The sequence below is a fragment of the Bombina bombina genome, chromosome 2, assembly GCF_027579735.1.
Source record: "Bombina bombina isolate aBomBom1 chromosome 2, aBomBom1.pri, whole genome shotgun sequence".
Classification (NCBI taxonomy): domain Eukaryota; kingdom Metazoa; phylum Chordata; class Amphibia; order Anura; family Bombinatoridae; genus Bombina; species Bombina bombina.
Genome location: NC_069500.1, coordinates 754,893,192 through 754,914,308, shown reverse-complemented (window position 1 = coordinate 754,914,308; position 21,117 = coordinate 754,893,192). Strand labels below are relative to the sequence as shown.

The window sequence follows — 21,117 nt, the reverse complement described above, 5'->3', positions numbered from 1 at the left end:
AAATCAGGCAATAAAAGATACTGGGCAAACAAGGCTGTGTGGAAACCATGTTAGATAATTACTTTAATATTCCACACATGGGGGCTGAATAATTCAGCTTGATGCCCCTTGTTTCCGACGAGCCTGAAGGCTCCCCGGAGACAGAAGTTATGAAGCAGTGGTCTAAAGACCGCTGCTCCATAACTTATCCGCCTGCTCTGAGGCAGCGGACAGAAATCAACCGGATCAAATACGATTGTGTTGATTGACACCCACTGCTAGCGGCCAATCTTGGCCGTGAATCTGCAGGGGGCAGTATTGCACAAGCAGTTCTGGTGAACTGCTTGTGCAATGATAAATGCCGGCAGCGTATGCTGTCAGCATTTATCGATGTGCAGCGGGGATGATACGCTACATTTATCATGTCCACTCGCACTTCAATAAATATGCCCCATAGTCTATTTTATTTTTCAGTTTTTGTTTTTGTCTCTCATTGTCCTCAGCAGGAGAGAGTTACGGGAATACTTAAAAGGTCAAGAAAGTCAAAATTAAACTTTCATGATTCAGATAAAGGGCTAGATTACAACTGGAGCTATATTTATTGCATTCGCTCGAGCGTAAACTTCGCTAGATGGAAGATTTTTATGTGTGCCGGGTAGCGCATGTAAAACAAGTTAAAAGTAAAAAATTAAGTGCAAGTGAAACCCGATGCATGCTAACAAGATATCGTGACTGTGTTAACATATTCTCCCTAAAGAAGTTAATGGCGAGCGCAGAAGAAAAAAAAATGTAACACCTATAGCTCGCTCTAACCCAACAGGAGTTATTAATAATGATAATGTAATTTGTATTGTAAACATATATTTCTGTATATATCTAAATCAATGTAAATATTTGCATAGGAAATTAGCACATCTAGGCAAGTATCCCCGCTTGCTTTTCCCCAGAAATTCTTAATATACAATGTTACCAATGCACAAGAGAATTGTGGGTAAGATATGCAAATTAGATATGCAAATTCTCATTTTTTTTGCTTCAAAATACTGTTTTGACACAGCAATCCTTTTAACAGGATTATTACAGCAAACTAGAAATCACTCACTAGAGAGCCTGTTTCTTTCTTTTTGGAACTCATCAGTAGAAGATAGATTTCTGGTTGCTGCATTGGTAAAGCTATTTTCATGGTTAAACCAAAATTAATTAAAATTATGGGGGGAGATAAAAAACTGAAATTAAAATCCTCCATGTCTCAAAATTAAATCAATGTAAATATTTGCATAGGAAATTAGCACATCTAGGCAAGTATCCCCGCTTGCTTTTCCCCAGAAATTCTTAATATACAATGTTACCAATGCACAAGAGAATTGTGGGTAAGATATGCAAATTCTCAGTTTTTTTGCTTCAAAATACTGTTTGGACACAGCGATCCTTTTAACAGGATTATTAAAGCAAACCAGAAATCACTTACTAGACAGCCTGTTTCGTTCTTTTTGGAACTCATCAGTAGGAGATAGATTTCTGGTTGCTGCATTGGTAAAGCTATTTTCATGGTTTTACCAAAATTCATTAAAATTATGGGGGGAGATAAAAAACTGAAATTAAAATCCTCCATGTCTCAAAATTAAATCAATGTAAATATTTGCATAGGAAATTAGCAAATCTAGGCAAGTATCCCCACTTTCTTTTCCCCAGAAATTCTTAATATACAATGTTACCAATGCACAAGAGAATTGTGGGTAAGATATGCAAATTAGATATGCAAATTCTCATTTTTTTTTGCTTCAAAATACTGTTTTGACACAGCGATCCTTTTAACAGGATTATTACAGCAAACCAGAAATCACTCACTAGACAGCCTGTTTCGTTCTTTTTGGAACTCATCAGTAGGAGATAGATTTCTGGTTGCTGCATTGGTAAAGCTATTTTCATGGTTAAACCAAAAATAATTAAAATTATGGGTTTAACCATGAAAATAGCTTTACCAATGCAGCAACCAGAAATCTATCTCCTACTGATGAGTTCCACAAAGAACGAAACAGGCTGTCTAGTGAGTGATTTCTGGTTTGCTGTAATAATCCTGTTAAAAGGATCGCTGTGTCAAAACAGTATTTTGAAGCAAAAAAAATGAGAATTTGCATATCTAATTTGCATATCTTACCCACAATTCTCTTGTGAATTGGTAACATTGTATATTAAGAATTTCTGGGGAAAAGCAAGCAGGGATACTTGCCTGGATGTGCTAATTTCCTATGCAAATATTTACATTGATTTAATTTTGAGAAATGAAGGATTTTAATTTCAGTTTTTTATCTCCCCCCATAATTTTATATATATCTATAAATACCTATACCTGTATCTCCATTCCTATACATATATACATATAGATTTATTTTATTTATAGATCTATTTTACATTAACATTCTCATATATATATATATATATATATATATATATATATATATATATATATATATATATATAATCCGCTGCAATCCGGACACTTAAGTGCAAATACACGCTCCGGTAGCAAGATGTAAGTCTGCTCTCCTATATACCAAACAGAACTGAGAAAAGACTTCAAGCTGAACAGTGCAATCAAACACAATGCTGATGGGATACTACCGGTTGCAAGATATAAACCGCATGGCTTACCTTCACCTTCCTTGATTCATGGGGCAGATGCCATCCAGCTACAAATTACCTCCATGATCCTGTATTTCTGTGATGCCAATGCGGATCTTCACTTGCTGAACTTCGGTATAGATGAATGTAGTGAACAGGTACAATCAGAGCCGCTTCACCTGGTGGCGTTCTCCACGCTGCAAAGTTACAATCCACACATTACGCGTTTTGCCCCTACCCTTACTGGGTTGGACTTGAGGCTTCATCAGATGAAGACCCGCATCAGCATTGGCATCACAGAAATACAGGATCATGGAGGTAATTTGTAGCCGGATGGCATCTGCCCCATGAATCAAGGAAGGTGAAGGTAAGCCATGCGGTTTAAGTCTTGCAACCGGTAGTATCCCATCAGCATTGTGTTTGTGTGCACTGTTCAGCTGGAAGTCTTTTCTCAGTCCTGTTTGGGATATAGGAGACCGGACTAACATCTTGCTACTGAAGCATGTATTTACACTTAAGTGCCCGGATTGCAGCGTAGTAAAGGGATGGTACCAGTTCTATATTACTGGAGCGTGTTTTTACACTATGAGCCCGGATCACATTACGGACTGTTTGCTGGCCAGTTTTGTAACATGCTAGCATGTAGGGGGTAATGTTTGAATTCAATGATATTGTGACATACTATCATCTGGTTCACCTTTTTTCTAGTATATAATATTGTGAATTTAGTGAAGGCAGACCCGGTGTCTTTACCACCTCTTTAATAAACGTTTGGTTGAATGTGTTATCTTGTGCAGCCTTGTCCTTCTTTGGTTCTTACTACATAATATGGAACTCTATCTTAAAGGATTACTTTCTGTTATAATTTTTAAGCTAAACAACTAACATATTAAAGTTAATAAACATTAATTAAAACCTACTGACCTATATTTTCTCCAAAACAAAGTTTCATAACGTTCTAAAAGTTTTATCTTTTATTCGCCGATGATGTCACGTTATCCTGCCCACTATTTTCAGCACTGCATGTTCAAAATACTTAAACCAATAACTTTGTGTTTAAAGCGCCATTTTGAAACCTAGGTATTGTAAACGGATTGGTACAGAGCAAAGGATACCCACGGAGTGGGTTTGGAAAACAATTAAATTTGCAGACAAGATTTCTGATATAAGGTAGAGATATGTTAATGAAATGCTATTGATAAAAAGTGTATTTGGGGTAGTTAGTTAGTAACAGGCATAGAAAATATTTACTTACAGTGGCCCTTTAAGTGTTACATATTTATTTGGGACTGTTAGTACGGATATAACACAAGACACATTCATTATCTGAGTGCCCCCTTCCCCATATTTTATGTTCCTTTGTTCTTTACATATTTTTACATATATATATATATATATATATATATATATATATATACAGTATATCACAAAAGTGAATACACCCCTCACATTGTTGTAAATATTTTATTATATCTTTTCATGTGACAACACTGAAGAAATGGCACTTTGCTTCAAAATACACCCCTAATTGGAAATGTCCAAATTTGGCCCAATTAGCCATTTTCCCTCCCCGGTGTCATGTGACTTGTTACTGTTACAAGGTATCAGGTGTGAATGGGGAGCAGGTATGTTAAATTTGGTGTTATCGCTCTCACACTCTCTCATACTAGTCACTGGTTCAACATGGCACCTCATGGCAAAGAACTCTCTGATGATCTGAAAAAAAGAATTGTTGCTCTACATATAGATGGCCTAGGCTATAAGAAAATTGCTAAGACCCTGAAACTGAGCTGCAGCACGGTGGGCAAGACCATACAGCGGTTTCACAGGACAGGTTCCACTCAGAACAGGCCTCACCATGGTCGACCAAAGAAGTTGAGTGCACGTGCTCAGCATCATTTCCAGAGGTTGTCTTTGGGAAATAGTCATATAAGTGCTGCCATCATTGCTGCAGAGGATGAAGGGGTGGGGGGTCAGCCTGTCAGTGCTCAGACCATACGCCGCACACTGCATCAAATTGGTCTGCATGGCTGTCGTCCCAGAAGAAAGCTTCTTCTAAAGATGATGTACAAGAAAGCCTGCAAACAGTTTGCTGAAGACAAGCAGACTAAGGACCATGTCCTGTGGTCTGATGAGAGCAAGATAAACTTATTTGGTACAGATTGTGTCAAGCGTGTGTGGCGGCAACCAGGTGATGAGTATAAAGACAAGTGTGTCTTGCCTACAGTCAAGCGTGGTGGTGGGAGTGTCATGGTCTGGGCCTGCATTAATGTGGCCGGCACTGGGGAGCTACAGTTCATTAAGGAAACCATGAATCCCAACATGTACAGAGCATGATCCCCTCCCTTCGGATACTGGGCTACAGGGTAGTATTCCAACATGATAACAACCCTAAACACACCTCCAAGACGACCACTGCCTTGCTAAAGAAGCTAAAGGTATTGGCGATGGACTGGCAAAGCATGTCTCCAGACCTAAACCCTATTGAGAATCTGTGGGGCATCCTCAAATGGAAGATGGGGGAGCTCAAGATCTCTAACATCCACCAGCTCCGTGATGTCGTCATGGAGGAGTGGAAGAGGACTCCAGTGGCAAACTGTGAAGCTCTTGTGAACTCCATACCTAAGAGGGTTAAGGCAGTGCTGGAAAATAATGGTGGCCACACAAAATATTGACACTTTGGGCCCAATTTGGACATTTCCACATAGGGGTGTACTCACTTTTGTTGCCAACTGTTTAGACATTAATGGCTGTGTGTTGAGTTATTTTGAGGGGACAGCAAATTTACACTGTTATACAGGCTGTACACTCCCTACTTTACATTATAGCAAAGTGTCTTTTCTTTAATGTTGTCACATGAAAAGATATAATAAAATATTTACAAAAATGTGAGGGGTGTACTCACTTTTGTGAGATACTGTGTGTATATATATATATATATATATATATATATATATATATATATATATACATATATATATAAAACATGGAAGGGAACTGCACTCCAAGACCGGATCAGGTACACATCCTGTGACTCACTAACATCCAGCCCTGGGTGCTAAATAGCACTCCAAAAAAGCTGTGATGTCACCAGAGCCACAGGCAGTTAACCCCAGTCCGGAATGGGTGCAAGAAACAAGGGAGATTACAAATAAAAAGTAATACAACACATAGAAACACCCAGCACTCACCAGCTAGCTCACAGCTAAGATAAAATCACAACTGGAAAGGTTAGTCACCGCATCTGGCCAAATGGGAAAGCTCAGGCACCACGTCAAGGTCCTTTCCATCGCCTGAGTCCCTAACACAGGCACACCATCATGCGAGCTCACAAAGCCAAACAAATTGAGAACAAAGAAGGGGTGCATAGGTGGCTGTAATCACCCATAGAAAATACAAAACATGGAAGGGAACTGCACTCCAAGACCGGATCAGGTACACATCCTGTGACTCAGTAACATCCAGCCCTGGGTGCTAAATAGCACTCCAAAAAAGCTGTGATGTCACGAGAGCCACAGGCAGTTAACCCCAGTCCGGAATGGGTGCAAGAAACAAGGGGGATTACAAACAAAAAGTAATACAACACATAGAAACACCCAGCACTCACCAGCTAGCTCACAGCTAAGATAAAATCACAACTGGAAAGGTTAGTCACCGCATCTGGCCAAATGGGAAAGCTCAGGCACCACGTCAAGGTCCTTTCCATCCCCTGAATCCCTAACACAGGCACACCATCATGCGAGCTCACAAAGCCAAACAAACTGAGAACAAAGAAGGGGTGCACAGGTGGCTGTAATCACCCATAGAAAATACAAAACATGGAAGGGAACTGCACTCCAAGACCGGATCAGGTACAAATCCTGTGACTCAGTAACATCCAGCCCTGGGTGCTAAATAGCACTCCAAAAAAGCTGTGATGTCACGAGAGCCACAGGCAGTTAACCCCAGTCCGGAATGGGTGCAAGAAACAAGGGAGATTACAAATAAAAAGTAATACAACACATAGAAACACCCAGCACTCACCAGCTAGCTCACAGCTAAGATAAAATCACAACTGGAAAGGTTAGTCACCGCATCTGGCCAAATGGGAAAGCTCAGGCACCACGTCAAGGTCCTTTCCATTGCCTGAGTCCCTAACACAGGCACACCATCATGCGAGCTCACAAAGCCAAACAAACTGAGAACAAAGAAGGGGTGCACAGGTGGCTGTAATCACCCATAGAAAATACAAAACATGGAAGGGAACTGCACTCCAAGACCGGATCAGGTACACATCCTGTGACTCAGTAACATCCAGCCCTGGGTGCTAAATAGCACTCCAAAAAAGCTGTGATGTCACCAGAGCCACAGGAAGTTAACCCCAGTCCGGAATGGGTGCAAGAAACAAGGGAGATTACAAATAAAAAGTAATACAACACATAGAAACACCCAGCACTCACCAGCTAGCTCACAGCTAAGATAAAATCACAACTGGAAAGGTTAGTCACCGCATCTGGCCAAATTGGAAAGCTCAGGCACCACGTCAAGGTCCTTTCCATCGCCAGGGCTGGATGTTACTGAGTGTGAGCTCGCATGATGGTGTGCCTGTGTTAGGGACTCAGGCGATGGAAAGGACCTTGACGTGGTGCCTGAGCTTTCCCATTTGGCCAGATGCGGTGACTAACCTTTCCAGTTGTGATTTTATCTTAGCTGTGAGCTAGCTGGTGAGTGCTGGGTGTTTCTATGTGTTGTATTACTTTTTATTTGTAATCTACTTTGTTTCTTGCACCCATTCCGGACTGGGGTTAACTGCCTGTGGCTCTGGTGACATCACAGCTTTTTTGGAGTGCTATTTAGCACCCAGGGCTGGATGTTACTGAGTGACAGGATGTGTACCTGATCCGGTCTTGGAGTGCAGTTCCCTTCCATGTTTTGTATTTTCTATGGGTGATTACAGCCACCTGTGCACCCCTTCTTTGTTCTCAGTTTGTTTGGCTTTGTGAGCTCGCATGATGGTGTGCCTGTGTTAGGGACTCAGGCGATGGAAAGGACCTTGACGTGGTGCCTGAGCTTTCCCATTTGGCCAGATGCGGTGACTAACCTTTCCAGTTGTGATTTTATCTTAGCTGTGAGCTAGCTGGTGAGTGCTGGGTGTTTCTATGTGTTGTATTACTTTTTTGTGAGCAACAAAAAAGTGAGGGGGCGCCCTATTTACATAAACTAAAACAATGTGATAAATATAGACCAATAATGGCTAAGAATAATTTTTCTTGATGTGTCAAGAGTTATAGATAAAAATATAATAGTATAATAAATAAGTGAATATATAAATTATATTAATTAATGGTAATATCAAATGTGGATAAACAATCACAAACTAGTCACAATGGTGAGATCAATACTCAGCGTCTGTATGCATATACATATATATATACACACATACATACACCCATGCAATTAACCACAATAGTAAACAATATGTATCTTAATAGCAAATGTGTAATGAAAATAATAACAATAGATAATTGAAATAAATAACAATGGTTAAATAAATATTATGGTGTATCAAAAAGCCTTAGGTAAAGAGGCAATATAGTTGCATTAAAGTCTCTGGAGAGGAATATAGGCAGCTATCTGTGAAGATCCAGGCCAGGATCCAGGAAACAGCAATCTAAAAAAAGAAAAAACAGAAGCGCCACATGGCCCAATATTGTTTGGTCCAAAATTGTAGATCTTAAGATAGACAAACAGACTCACATTTAGGAGAGCACCTCAGTTAGTGCTAATAGGGGCAGTCTGGGATCTATTCGGTCACCCAGAAGACCAACTTCCAGCACAGGAACTGAACTAATGTATCAAGCACCTCTTTTGATGCTAAGGGAGCATGGAGGGATCAATATGGTCACCCAACAGACTTATGGCAGGGTATCCAGGAGAGAGATGATGGTTCCCAGGATGGTCAAAGTAATAAATGTCCTATAGCATGCAGGAGAGCCTCACTAATCCTAGCCTTCTTCACAGAGACCAGGGCGACGCTAATGGGACAGATTTCGAGTGTTGTGCTAACAGCGAAGGATATTGGATTTATTGCACTTGTTGTAGCTGGGAGAGAGAGAGCACTGCAGATTATCATCCAAGCACACATGCAGCTGTGGCAGGTTAGAGACTGCTTGCAAGATATAGGTGTAACTTCAGAAGGAGAAGGCTGCTGCAAATAAACTGCTTATTTGTTATAATCTTGCACACTGAAAGTGAAACACAAAAGCTTCCCCACTATAGGGAAAGAATGAAAGAACAAAGTCCTTATTGTAGCTTAATGATATATTAATTAATCACAAAGGTAAAACAGCAATCCTGAATGAAATGACAGCACAATAGAAATGAGCTGTAGCTTGCACAATGCTTAAGCTACAATAAGGACTTTGTTCTTTCATTCTTTCCCTATAGTGGGGAAGCTTTTGTGTTTCACTTTCAGTGTGCAAGATTATAACAAATAAGCAGTTTATTTGCAGCAGCCTTCTCCTTCTGAAGTTACACCTATATCTTGCAAGCAGTCTCTAACCTGCCACAGCTGCATGTGTGCTTGGATGATAATCTGCAGTGCTCTCTCTCTCCCAGCTACAACAAGTGCAATAAATCCAATATCCTTCGCTGTTAGCACAACACTCGAAATCTGTCCCATTAGCGTCGCCCTGGTCTCTGTGAAGAAGGCTAGGATTAGTGAGGCTCTCCTGCATGCTATAGGACATTTATTACTTTGACCATCCTGGGAACCATCATCTCTCTCCTGGATACCCTGCCATAAGTCTGTTGGGTGACCATATTGATCCCTCCATGCTCCCTTAGCATCAAAAGAGGTGCTTGATACATTAGTTCAGTTCCTGTGCTGGAAGTTGGTCTTCTGGGTGACCGAATAGATCCCAGACTGCCCCTATTAGCACTAACTGAGGTGCTCTCCTAAATGTGAGTCTGTTTGTCTATCTTAAGATCTACAATTTTGGACCAAACAATATTGGGCCATGTGGCGCTTCTGTTTTTTCTTTTTTTTTTTTTTTTTTTTCTTTTTTTTAGATTGTATTACTTTTTATTTGTAATCTCCCTTGTTTCTTGCACCCATCCGGACTGGGGTTAACTGCCTGTGGCTCTGGTGACATCACAGCTTTTTTGGAGTGCTATTTAGCACCCAGGGCTGGATGTTACTGAGTCACAGGATGTGTACCTGATCCGGTCTTGGAGTGCAGTTCCCTTCCATGTTTTGTATTTTCTATGGGTGATTACAGCCACCTGTGCACCCCTTCTTTGTTCTCAGTTTGTTTGGCTTTGTGAGCTTGCATGATGGTGTGCCTGTGTTAGGGACTCAGGCGATGGAAAGGACCTTGACGTGGTGCCTGAGCTTTCCCATTTGGCCAGATGCAGTGACTAACCTTTCCAGTTGTGATTTTATCTTAGCTGTGAGCTAGCTGGTGAGTGCTGGGTGTTTCTATGTGTTGTATTACTTTTTATTTGTAGTCTCCCTTGTTTCTTGCACCCATTCCGGACTGGGGTTAACTGCCTGTGGCTCTGGTGACATCACAGCTTTTTTGGAGTGCTATTTAGCACCCAGGGCTGGATGTTACTAAGTCACAGGATGTGTACCTGATCCGGTCTTGGAGTGCAGTTCCCTTCCATGTTTTGTATTTTCTATGGGTGATTACAGCCACCTGTGCACCCCTTCTTTGTTCTCAGTTTGTTTGGCTTTGTGAGCTCGCATGATGGTGTGCCTGTGTTAGGGACTTAGGCGATGGAAAGGACCTTGACGTGGTGCCTGAGCTTTCCCATTTGGCCAGATGCGGTGACTAACCTTTCCAGTTGTGATTTTATCTTAGCTGTGAGCTAGCTGGTGAGTGCTGGGTGTTTCTATGTGTTGTGTGTGTGTATATATATATATATATATATATATATAAAATATGTAAAAAACAAAGGAACATAAAATATGTGTAGAGGGCCATGGAAGTTTGTGATTTAGGTCTAACGTGGTGTCGGGTTAGAGCACGAGGAATTGCTAACTTCAATCCACGTTATTAAAAAATTAAATATTAAAAAATATTATTAATTACTAGAAATGATTATGCATACTGCAAAAAAATGAAATGATCCATAGAATATTTCTATATTTTTTACAGTATGTATAATTATTTGTAATAGTTATTATATTTTTTAATATTATATATTGAATATTTCAATAACGCGCATTGAAGTTAGCGATTCTTCATGTGCGCTAACCTGACACTACGTTAGACCAAAATCAGACACCCCAATGCGCATTACGCATATTTTACATTCCTATGTACTTTTATATATATTTGATAATGTTAACGTACAATAGATATACAGGTATAGGTGTATATAATTATATAAATATGTATTTACAATACAAATTACATTACCCTGTAAGTGAAGAACGTTGTAATGTTAATTATGTATAGTAAATATACAGTAAAACATATAATTACATAAATACATATGCACACACCTCTGTGTTTACCTTGTATCTAAGCCTCTGCAGACTGCCCACTCATTTCGCCAATCAGTACTGACTCTTAAATAACTCCACAGGAGTGAGCACAATGTTATCTATATGGCACACATGAACTAGTGCTGCCTAGCTGTGAAAATTTGTCAAAATGCACTGAGATAAGGGCTTTGAAATTAGCATATGTGCCGGTCTAAGTTTAGCTTTCAACAAAGAATTCCAAGAGCACAAAGCAAATTTGATGATAAAAAAATTGTAAAGTTGTTTAAAATTGCATGCCCTATCTGAAACATGAAATTTAATTTTGACTAGACTGTCCCTTTAAAGCCCTTTGCAGCCTTTTTTTTTTATCACCTAGTACTATATATATCTTAAAGCCCTTATAACGTTTTTATTTTTTATTTTTATCTAAATGTTATCAGATAATGTTTATATGAGTGTAACTGTACTTTTAAGTGTATTTATGTTGTATTTAATGCAACTGTTTTCAATTTCCCCTACCCTTCATGTCAAGCTAACCCAGCAAGTGTAAATCTGTATGGCGCGCAAAATGCAGAAACAAACCTATCTCGTTTGGGCGCAAACAAAAGCGATCCACTCATAATCTAGCCCAAAGTATGCAATTTAGAAAAACTTTCCAATATACTTCCATTATCAAAACGTGCACATTCTTTTTATCCGAACACTATCTAAGGCTTCAGTTCCTACTGAGCATGTGCAAAAGTGCACAGTATATGTGTATATGCATTTTGTGATTAGCTGATGGCTGTCACATGGTACAGAGGGAGGGAAAAATTGGATTAACATACTGCTCATTTCAAATTCAAACTAAGTGCTATTGCATTGTATTTTTATTGTGTATTTCTCAAAAATTAAATCCCACTGTATTTAGTGGTACTTATGGTCAAACATGGCTGCAACCATTACTTTTTGGAAACTCAGTGTAATTTAGAAAAATAACAATTAGCAGGTAAAGGAGACAAAATAAATAATGAAGGTATATGGCAAGGTTTTATAACTACACATAATTAAACATTTTATATTACAATATCATACTGTTTATTACTCCACAAATACACAGCTACAGAAAATGCTAAAATATGTGTAGACATTGCTATTGTAGTTGTACTCTAAAATGACCTCAATAATGTCCTTATGGGACATGGAAGTAATGATGATACGTTATGTAATTTTTTTGATAGTGCAAAATGAAAATCATATAATGTGTTACATGCATTAGAGCATTTTAGATGTTTAGAGGAAGCTTTAGTGTACACTCTATGGTAAACTAACCTATTGAACATGGCAACTGTTTACCTAGAAATACTGTTTAATGTAGAAAACTAAGCACAAACTCAGTGCATTTATCACTGGATATGAGACATGCAAACAATGTGTGCAACAATAGTAAGTGAAGGCAGGGTTGAGGGTGTTCCCTGTTGTTACTCAGCACTTCATGCTGCAGCTAAAGCTCCCTCTACAGGTGTTTTTGTGTAACATTGCTACACCCAGTGCTGTCACATGGTACACAACACATGTGCATGCTCTTGACCATACATCAGTGAGTTCTTACGGAAAGAGACCACATTTCAAACTTAATGATAGAGAGAAAATTAAGTTTTGTAACAGAAGTAAATAGAAAGCTTTTTTTGTAATGGTTGATCTTATCATAATCATGAAAATTTCATTTTGACTTCTATGTCCTTTTGAAGGGTATGTGTGCCATTACACAATACTCCCAACAATATGAGAAGAGCCTATAAACCATAAGAATTCTTCCATTGTAATATGAATGCCATTCCACATGTTTTTATAATTTATTGAATATCACACACATTCCTCCTATTTCCATATTTGTGCAAAGGGATATACAGTACATTCCATTACTTCTGTGTTCAAGAATTAGAATATTTTTTTCTGATGTCATGGAAACTACAGAAAAGTAAGTAGATGACATTAACCTGAATACTGCTGTACCCCTGTGAAGGATGGATGTAAGCTCTCCACTGTCAATGCAGGACTCTGGGCTACAGAAAGAGATGGAGGACAATAAAGTTACAGAAGGAATCTATCCAAGCATGAAGATTATCTCTACCAACATTTATTTTGTATGTCTGCCAATCTCACCTGGATATGGTACAATGCTATTAGTGTAAATTGTATCCAGAGCTGGATGGCTGCTGGGAAATGGTACAAGGCCAGGAAATCCATTGGTTAATGGGGCAACTAGGCCAGGAACAGCTGCAGTACCAATTACTGGAGGAGAATGTAATCCTGCAAGATAGAGAAAGTTTATTAATAATAAATAATTTTAGTTATTCCATATCATAATTACTATGGCACTTCATTAGCACAACTAAATCATGTTTTTCTTTAATAATTTTTATTTAAGCAATTTGACATAAACAGTACAAGCATATTTCCAATGTTTTAGTACATAATTATTCAGGTACATAAATTTAATTATCAGATCCCATTACAATTTTTAGCTAATGCATACATCTTGACTTCCCCAAGTTAAGGGGCTTCGCTATTGTCCCATAGTGATATCTATAAGTATAACCTTGAGTAGGCTGAGTAAATAAGTCTATTATTCCATTTTGGACTGTTTTCACAATCTACCATACTATTCCTGAATCCTGACCCCCATTTCTTTTCTCCCCCTTTTATATCACATAATGTAATTCTATACATTATATTATTAAATTTTATTGATGAGGGTTAATCCTTCTTATATTACAATTTATTCAATTCCCCCATAGATTCATGTTATTCAAGAAGGGCCTTTAAGTTGAATTTTTGACCCCAAACAACATTTTGGTCACACATTAATGGGAAAATAATTTGTTTCTGCGCATTGATTTCTAATGATTTGACAAAGATACCCCATTTATCTATATATTTCTTTATTCTTAAATCCCTTTCATATAATACATCAAATACCTCAACAGTTAATTGGTCTCTTAATGCTGATATGATCTCTTTGACTCTAGGAGTTTTGGGTAGTAACCATGCTTTCAAAATACATTTCCTAGTTATCAGAACCACTGTTGCAAGAAACATTATTCCCTCTCCTTTCACTAAACTATCTGTTAAATATGCAATATTAATAAAATTAATTTGTATCTTTACCTTTAACATTTTAGAAATTCAAAAACGAACTATAGCCCAAAGTTGGTAAATCATCGACTTTGCCCCTTTACATTTAATACACTCGTTATGCAGTTAATCCATTTACTGACACACCTTGGAGTAACATAGTATCTATGCAGTATTTCAATCTGAGACTCTCTAAAATATGAGTCACATGCAACTTCTTGCATAAATTTGAGGTTTTTATCTATTTCCCTCATTGTAAGGTTAATTTTAGCTTCTTTGTTCCAGTCCTTTATTGTAGTTTCCATGTTTGCTTATATTTGAGTCGAACAGAGCTTTGTAGATTGTACAGTAAGTATACTTTCCTTTACTAAAAGCTATAAATGTTTTAGCCAATCAATGTGGTTACAAGATATACAATGTTTTTCCCCAATTTCTTTGATATAATGAATTACCTGCAAATATGCAAAATAGTGAGTATCAGGTAACTTATATTTGGATTTTATCTCTACAAACGATCTTAGTTTTCTATTCTGAGGATATAAAAGATCCCCTACACATTTTAGATTAATTTCTTTCCCATTCTTTAAAGCGCTTGTGACTCAACCCTGGGGAAAATTAGGGTTGCCTGTAATAGGCAAATAAGCTGAATACGGATGGGACACCCTTAATATTTAGTGTAGTTTGCCCCAAGTCTTAAGAAAATATTTGTATATGAGGTTGTTTCCAATTAACAGTGAAATTTCTTTCCATTCGGCATGGAGTAAGTATGATTTAGATGTATCCCCTAAAAGGGAGTTGTCTAATGAATCTGTGTAAAAATGTTCTGTGCATAGCACCCAATCAATGGCAATTTTTGCTAATGAGGCCAAATTATATTAATGTATATTTGTTATGCCTAGTCCTCACTTTTCCAAAGGCATCTGGAGGTTTTTTTAAGCCGATACAAGCTTTCTTTCCTCCCGCACAAAAAATAATTAAACATTTTATAAATATTTTTGTTTGTAACTAGTATAGGTATCATATTCATTGGATACAATAATTTGGGCAACACCATCTTCTTTATCAGATGAGTTTTCCCCAACAAAAATATTGGCAGATTTTCCCATTGTTTAAGATCTTGTTCGATAGATTTAAAAATCCTCTCATAGTTTAAATTAAACCATTCCTTTGGATTACTAGAGATATTAATGCCTAAATATGTTAAGTGACTCTTTATTTCAATGGAGTATTGAATATTTCCTTATCCCTGTTCCTATTAAGCCATAGTATTTATGATTTGCTGTTGTTGATCCTGAGGCCAGATATACAGCCAAAGGCCCTGATCCAATCCATGATTGTCTTTACATGGGTCTCTGAGTTCTGTAAAAACAGCAGCATATCATCTGCATAGAAGGATAAATTATGTCTTACTCCATTTATATCAATACTAAAAGGTATATCTCGCAGCTTAATAACCAACTGTTCTAAGGTTAGGTTGAATAAAAGGGGTGATAGAGGGCAACCTTGTCTAGTACCCCTTCCTAGCTTAAACTGTTCAGATGTCAGCCCATTAATTGACAGGTGTGCCACCTGTTCCGAGTATATCTTGCTAATAACCTTAATAAAAGGACCCTGGATGTTATAGTTCCTTAAACAGATAAAGAGATATGGCCATCCACCATATCGAAGGCCTTCTCGGCATCTAAAGATTTTTATTTATTTTTTAAATTCCAGAAATGATTAACTATATATAGCACTTTCCGCATATTCTTTAAACAAATTTTTTTTTGTTTTATTGAAGTCGTAAACAAATGTAACAACAGTGACACATCCAACAACAGTGACCGATAAGAAGAATACAGTGCTAATACCATGATATTGCCAAGTCAACAATACAAATTATGCCAACCTAATATGCATTTATGAGTTTAAAGAGTGGTACTCGATGAAGATTATTAATAGGGTGGAGAAGCTATAATTGGCTAGTGATATGAAGAAGCAAGGAGGTTGACTAGGCAGTAGAGCTAAATAGAAGGGGCATATAAATCCTGTTTATTAAAGGCATTAGCGAAGAGTTTGGACTATCAAAATTAAGACTTCAATTTTATATTTTGTATAATATGTAGATTAGGAGTGACCCCGCCTTGTGATAGATAAACATACCATAAAATATTTATTTAAGAAATATAAGAGCAAGGGGGGGGGGTTGGTTTCATGGGGGAAGGGGAGGTATAGAGTATATTCTACACATTGCCATAAAGAGCCTTTATAACGTTAAATAATCTAGTAAAAGTGGGGCAAATGTGGATTCGTTTATGTTTGGCCGCTTATGGACCAAATTAGCGGGGAGAGGGGTAAGGGAGTGCAGCGGGCAAGAGCCGCTCAAAGTGGAATGGGGAAGGGAATGGGGGGCAGAGCCATATAGGACAGGAGAATAGGTAGCGGAGGACTTATTATATAGGTAAAAGGGTGGGCTTGACAGGAAGGACCTGTTATTTATTTAACAAATCGGGAGGGGCATAGCTTTATCAGAGTAAAGTAATTAACTAGATAAGGTGTTATGCTCATATAAAGAGAAAGCAATAACACTATAGGGGGCTCTCATGGGAGCAGCAGGAAGAAAAAGCTAGTGACATGATATTATAGATATACCCAATAAGAAAAATCTCGAGGGGCAACTACTTGTAAAGGCAGATGAATAAACATTAAGGTAATACATATACACAACAAGCTATAAGTATTAGTTCCATATATATCTATCAAACATATTTACAATATATAGTGAATATGCAACATAATAAACCTTAAGAGACAAGGTTGCTGGTTTAGGGGTACTGCAGACAGAAGCCACCACCTATTTAACACTAGGAAGGGTTGGCATGTAATTTTGTTTTAGTAAGGATAATAACCCTGTATGTCACTGAGCCTGTTGGGGCTTAACTATTATGCCACATTATACCATGTGCCTCAGAGCAGAATAATATGTAAGGGAAAATTAAGCAATCTGTCTTAACAGTTAGGCAACAAGGATGTAACTCACAAGTGAGCAAAGTAATGTGGTTTCAGGCTAGCTTCAGTGATCAGGGGGAATATATATAAATACATGGGCTTAGGAAACAGACATGCTTGAAGACAGCAAATAGGCGACATGCATCATAAACAACAGAAGACATAACACACTATGTAAAACCTATCACAATATTATAAGATAATGCCAACATGTATGTAATAATAGTGTGTGAGAGGTTTGCTTAGTTAAAACTTAAAAAGATTGAGTTTATTAGATATAAGTGCAGTATATCTAGTCTGGTAGGGACATATCTAGGTTATTAAGTTATCCCCCTTTCCTTAGGCTTGTTTGAGGAAAAATAAACTACAGTGTGTCAGGAAACTGCCCTGTGAATCATGTATTTTGTCCTGTAGGATAAAAGGTGCCTCTACATCCTTGATTAAAAAGTATAGTGGGTCTAGTCCAGACGGGAAACAGGAAAAAAAAAATCTTCACCATGAGGATTGGTATAGTGGGTCAGGGTGAGGAGTCGTATTCCGTGACACATTAGGGCAATAAAGAGCATAGGAGACAATTACAAATGCTGTATCAGCAGTGTTCCGACTAAGACGTCTTCATACATGGGAGAAATGAACCCTGCTGGTAAGATGGCTGACCAGATTACTCTTTTGGGGAAATGCTTTAGCCGATTCCACTTCTGTGTGCCTGAAGTGATCCGGAGGGGTGAGATGAAGAGGTTCGCCACTGTGCAGATACGCTAAACCAGCTAATGGCAGGGACAGTGAGCGAGCCTGTGAGAACAGATCTCACAAAATGCATTGCAGAGGGTGGATTACCTCGATTGTCGCCTCAAATCAGCTGGCTGACCTCTAGGGAACATTACTTCCTTCGTCGATTCTAGAACGGCTTCACCAGCTCCCTCCGTATGTTCAACTGGAGTAGGTGGGGAGCGCAGGTAAGGAGGCAAGAGGGCCGGGGGATGGTGTCCGGTGGTCATCAGGTTATGTCTTGTGGGATCCGACACCCCAACCGCAATACAAGGCAGAGCAATAGGCAGTGGCCACACTGAGTAGCAACTCTCTGATTCCTGTGGGATGCTTGCCACAGCTCGATCTGACTTGTCTTCCTGAGTGCTCTGGAGAGAGTGTGGAGTGAACAGTGAGATCTCAATCCTGCTCCGCTCAGAGGTGTCACAAGAGGGCAGAGAATCGGCGCCATCTTGTTTGCGCAGTTCTGAGATGCAGGCCCGCAGGCCATTGAAGTGGATATCAGCCTTATTACTCAGGGCTTCCAGAAGTGAGATGAGGGATGTTGAGTCTACCTCCATGTTGAGAGTACTGCAGATAGACAATTGCTCAGCTGGGCAGGAAGCTAGAGATTAAGCTAGTCCGTCATGCAGTTGCAGTGCCGAAAACTCTGTTAACATAGTCACTGGTCAGCTTCTGTGTCGGCGGTATGTTTAGTGAGATTTCTCTCGGACCCCAAGGGTAAAAGCCTTATCCCAATATTATGTCAAACACAAAACATCAGTTGTTTAGGTTTTTAAGATGTCTTAAATGCACATTTTAGTGAACTGTCCTCAGGAGCTCTTCAAGAACATGTCCTGCTGCTTTGGCGGTTGGCTCCGCCCCCCCACCTTCCGCATATTCTTAACTGAGGATCTTGCTTGAATGAACCCTGTTTTATCGTTATGTATCCGGTTTGGAAAATGGTTCTTTAGTCTATTTCCTAAAATTTTAGCCAAGATTTTATAGTCTTGGTTAAGGAGAGATATAGGTCTATACGAAGTAACGTTCAAAGGGTCTTTACTTGCCTTTGGTAGTACTATTATACATGCTGCAGAGACAGTCTGTGATGGTGGAATACTCTGAAGTAAATAAGCATTATATAATTTTGTTAAAATTTCTGCCGTTTGTTTCTGTAGTAGCTTATACCATTCCATGGGCAAGCCATCTGGCCCAGATCTTTTTACAGACTTTCTAAAGTGATTTTCTAATAAAAGATGTTTTAATAAAAAACCTTTTTCCAATATCCTTTTAAAAGATTTTCTCCAATAGATTTTAATGATTGTTTTTAAAAATACTTTTTGTAAGTGACTTTTTATACACCATACAATTATAAAATACATTAGAAATAACTAATTTCACTAATAAATTTGACCACAATCCAGATAGTCTGTATTTAATGCCTATTAAACTTTTGCCCGTATAAATATCTGCAATGTTCAGAATCAAATATGGACCCTGAAGCTTCAGATCAGTACCAACCCGATAACCGGAAATGACGTCATAAAAAGACATGGTTAACCGAAATGACGTTATGCGTTAACCGGAAGTAGTTTAACCAGACGTTGGGAATACAGAAGTGACAGAACTGGGTCTTAGTGGCACCGGAAGGACTGTCTATATTTTTGGCGGTCAGAATTTTTGTGTTTTTTTCAGCAAAGGTCTGTAATAGGTTAAAATCCTCTTTATATGTTCTGCTCTCTCTATTCTTTGCTGATACTGTCTTGAGAAAGGCCTTGTTTAAGGCTGAAACGCGTCAACACTGTTAGACTATCAGTTCCAGTTTCCTGTCTGGGAGAAGACCCGATAAGCCTACTTTCTATTAGGCAGGTCTGTCTCCTTGGGTACTGCACCATTTTTTCTTTATGTTCTTTTTACAGGTTACCTTTGTGTCAATGTGACTAAGAAATACTAGGAGAACTATTCACATAAGAAACGTTACTTCATTTACACCTTTACACACTTCGTATTATATAGTATTATTATTTATAATTTTCTATATAATTTTTTCTCTTTTTGGACACTTATAATGATGCGTTTTTTTCCGAAACATATACATTTTTTCAGGACTTAATATTGTACATCTTTTTTGGATATCCACTCTTCCTTTTTTCATCCACATTTTTCTTTTTCTTTTTTATAGAGGATTAGGGTCACTGACGCCCTTTTATATTATATAGCCATCTCTCTCAGTGGCTGCACTGATCCTCCTCTTTAGTGAATGTACTACCATTGTACTTATTCTATCTGTACACTGTTTGCAATCTGTATTTTTATGAATTTTTTTATTATTTTAATATTCTGTTGGTATAATAAACTTTTCCTGTTTGTACACTTAAGCCCTTAGGCGCTCCTTACACTCTTCTACTAGTTTCTTAAACGATCCTGTTGGGTGATTGTTTATCTTTAGTGAGCCTGTGTGCTATCTCTTTTTGGTGCTGTATACTATTTCCCTCTTCCCCATCTGGCCCAGGGGCTTTGCCCATTGCAATACCTGCCATAGCCTTCTTTACCTCCTCTACCATAATAACTGCATTTAAATCATCTTACTGGGTCTGTGTAATCCTAGGTTTCTTTATCTACATATATATACAGTATATAAATAATTTTGATACTAAACTGCTTTATAAGTTTTGTGAGTTACCATACTTTCCAACTTAAATTAAAACTTATGTAAAATACATTGGTCAGGTCCATAATGAAATTCCAGACATCTGAAAACATCTCAATATTTGTAAAATTAGACAAAATTATGTATTTTTAAGGGACAGTCTTGTCAAAATTTAACTTTCATGATTCCGATAGGGCATCCAATTTTATTAATCATCAAATTTGCTTCGTTCACTTGGTATTCTTTGTTGAAAGCTAAACCTAGGTAGGCTCATATGCTAATTTTCAGCCCTTGAAGGCTGTCTCTTATCTCAGTGCATTTTGACAGTTTTTTTCCAGCTAGACAGTGCTAGTTCAGGGGTGCCTTATAGATAACATTGTGCTCACTGCATCACTGATTGGCTAAAATGCAAGTCTGTCATAAGAACTGAGATAAGGGGGCAGTCTGCGGAGGCTTAGATATAAGGTAATCACAGATGTAAATTTATATTAATATACAGTAACTGTGTTGGTTATGCAAAACTGGGGAATGGGTAATAAAG

The 21,117-nt window shown here is 38.3% G+C and overlaps 1 protein-coding gene across 6 annotated transcripts in view; it reads right to left on the bottom strand.

Annotated features, from left to right (window-relative positions):
* CELF5 (CUGBP Elav-like family member 5) overlaps window positions 1–21,117 on the bottom strand; it is a 176,887-nt gene that overhangs the window by 10,460 nt on the left and 145,310 nt on the right. For 5 of the 6 annotated variants that reach the window (XM_053700672.1, XM_053700674.1, XM_053700671.1 and 2 more), the window contains exons 8-9: window positions 13,220–13,366; window positions 13,054–13,119 (exon numbers count right to left, since the gene is read on the bottom strand). In XM_053700672.1, the coding sequence (XP_053556647.1) occupies window positions 13,054–13,119; window positions 13,220–13,366 (213 nt within the window). The remainder of the gene's footprint in view (window positions 1–13,053; window positions 13,120–13,219; window positions 13,367–21,117) is intronic. The other variant, XM_053700676.1, reaches the window with a different exon arrangement.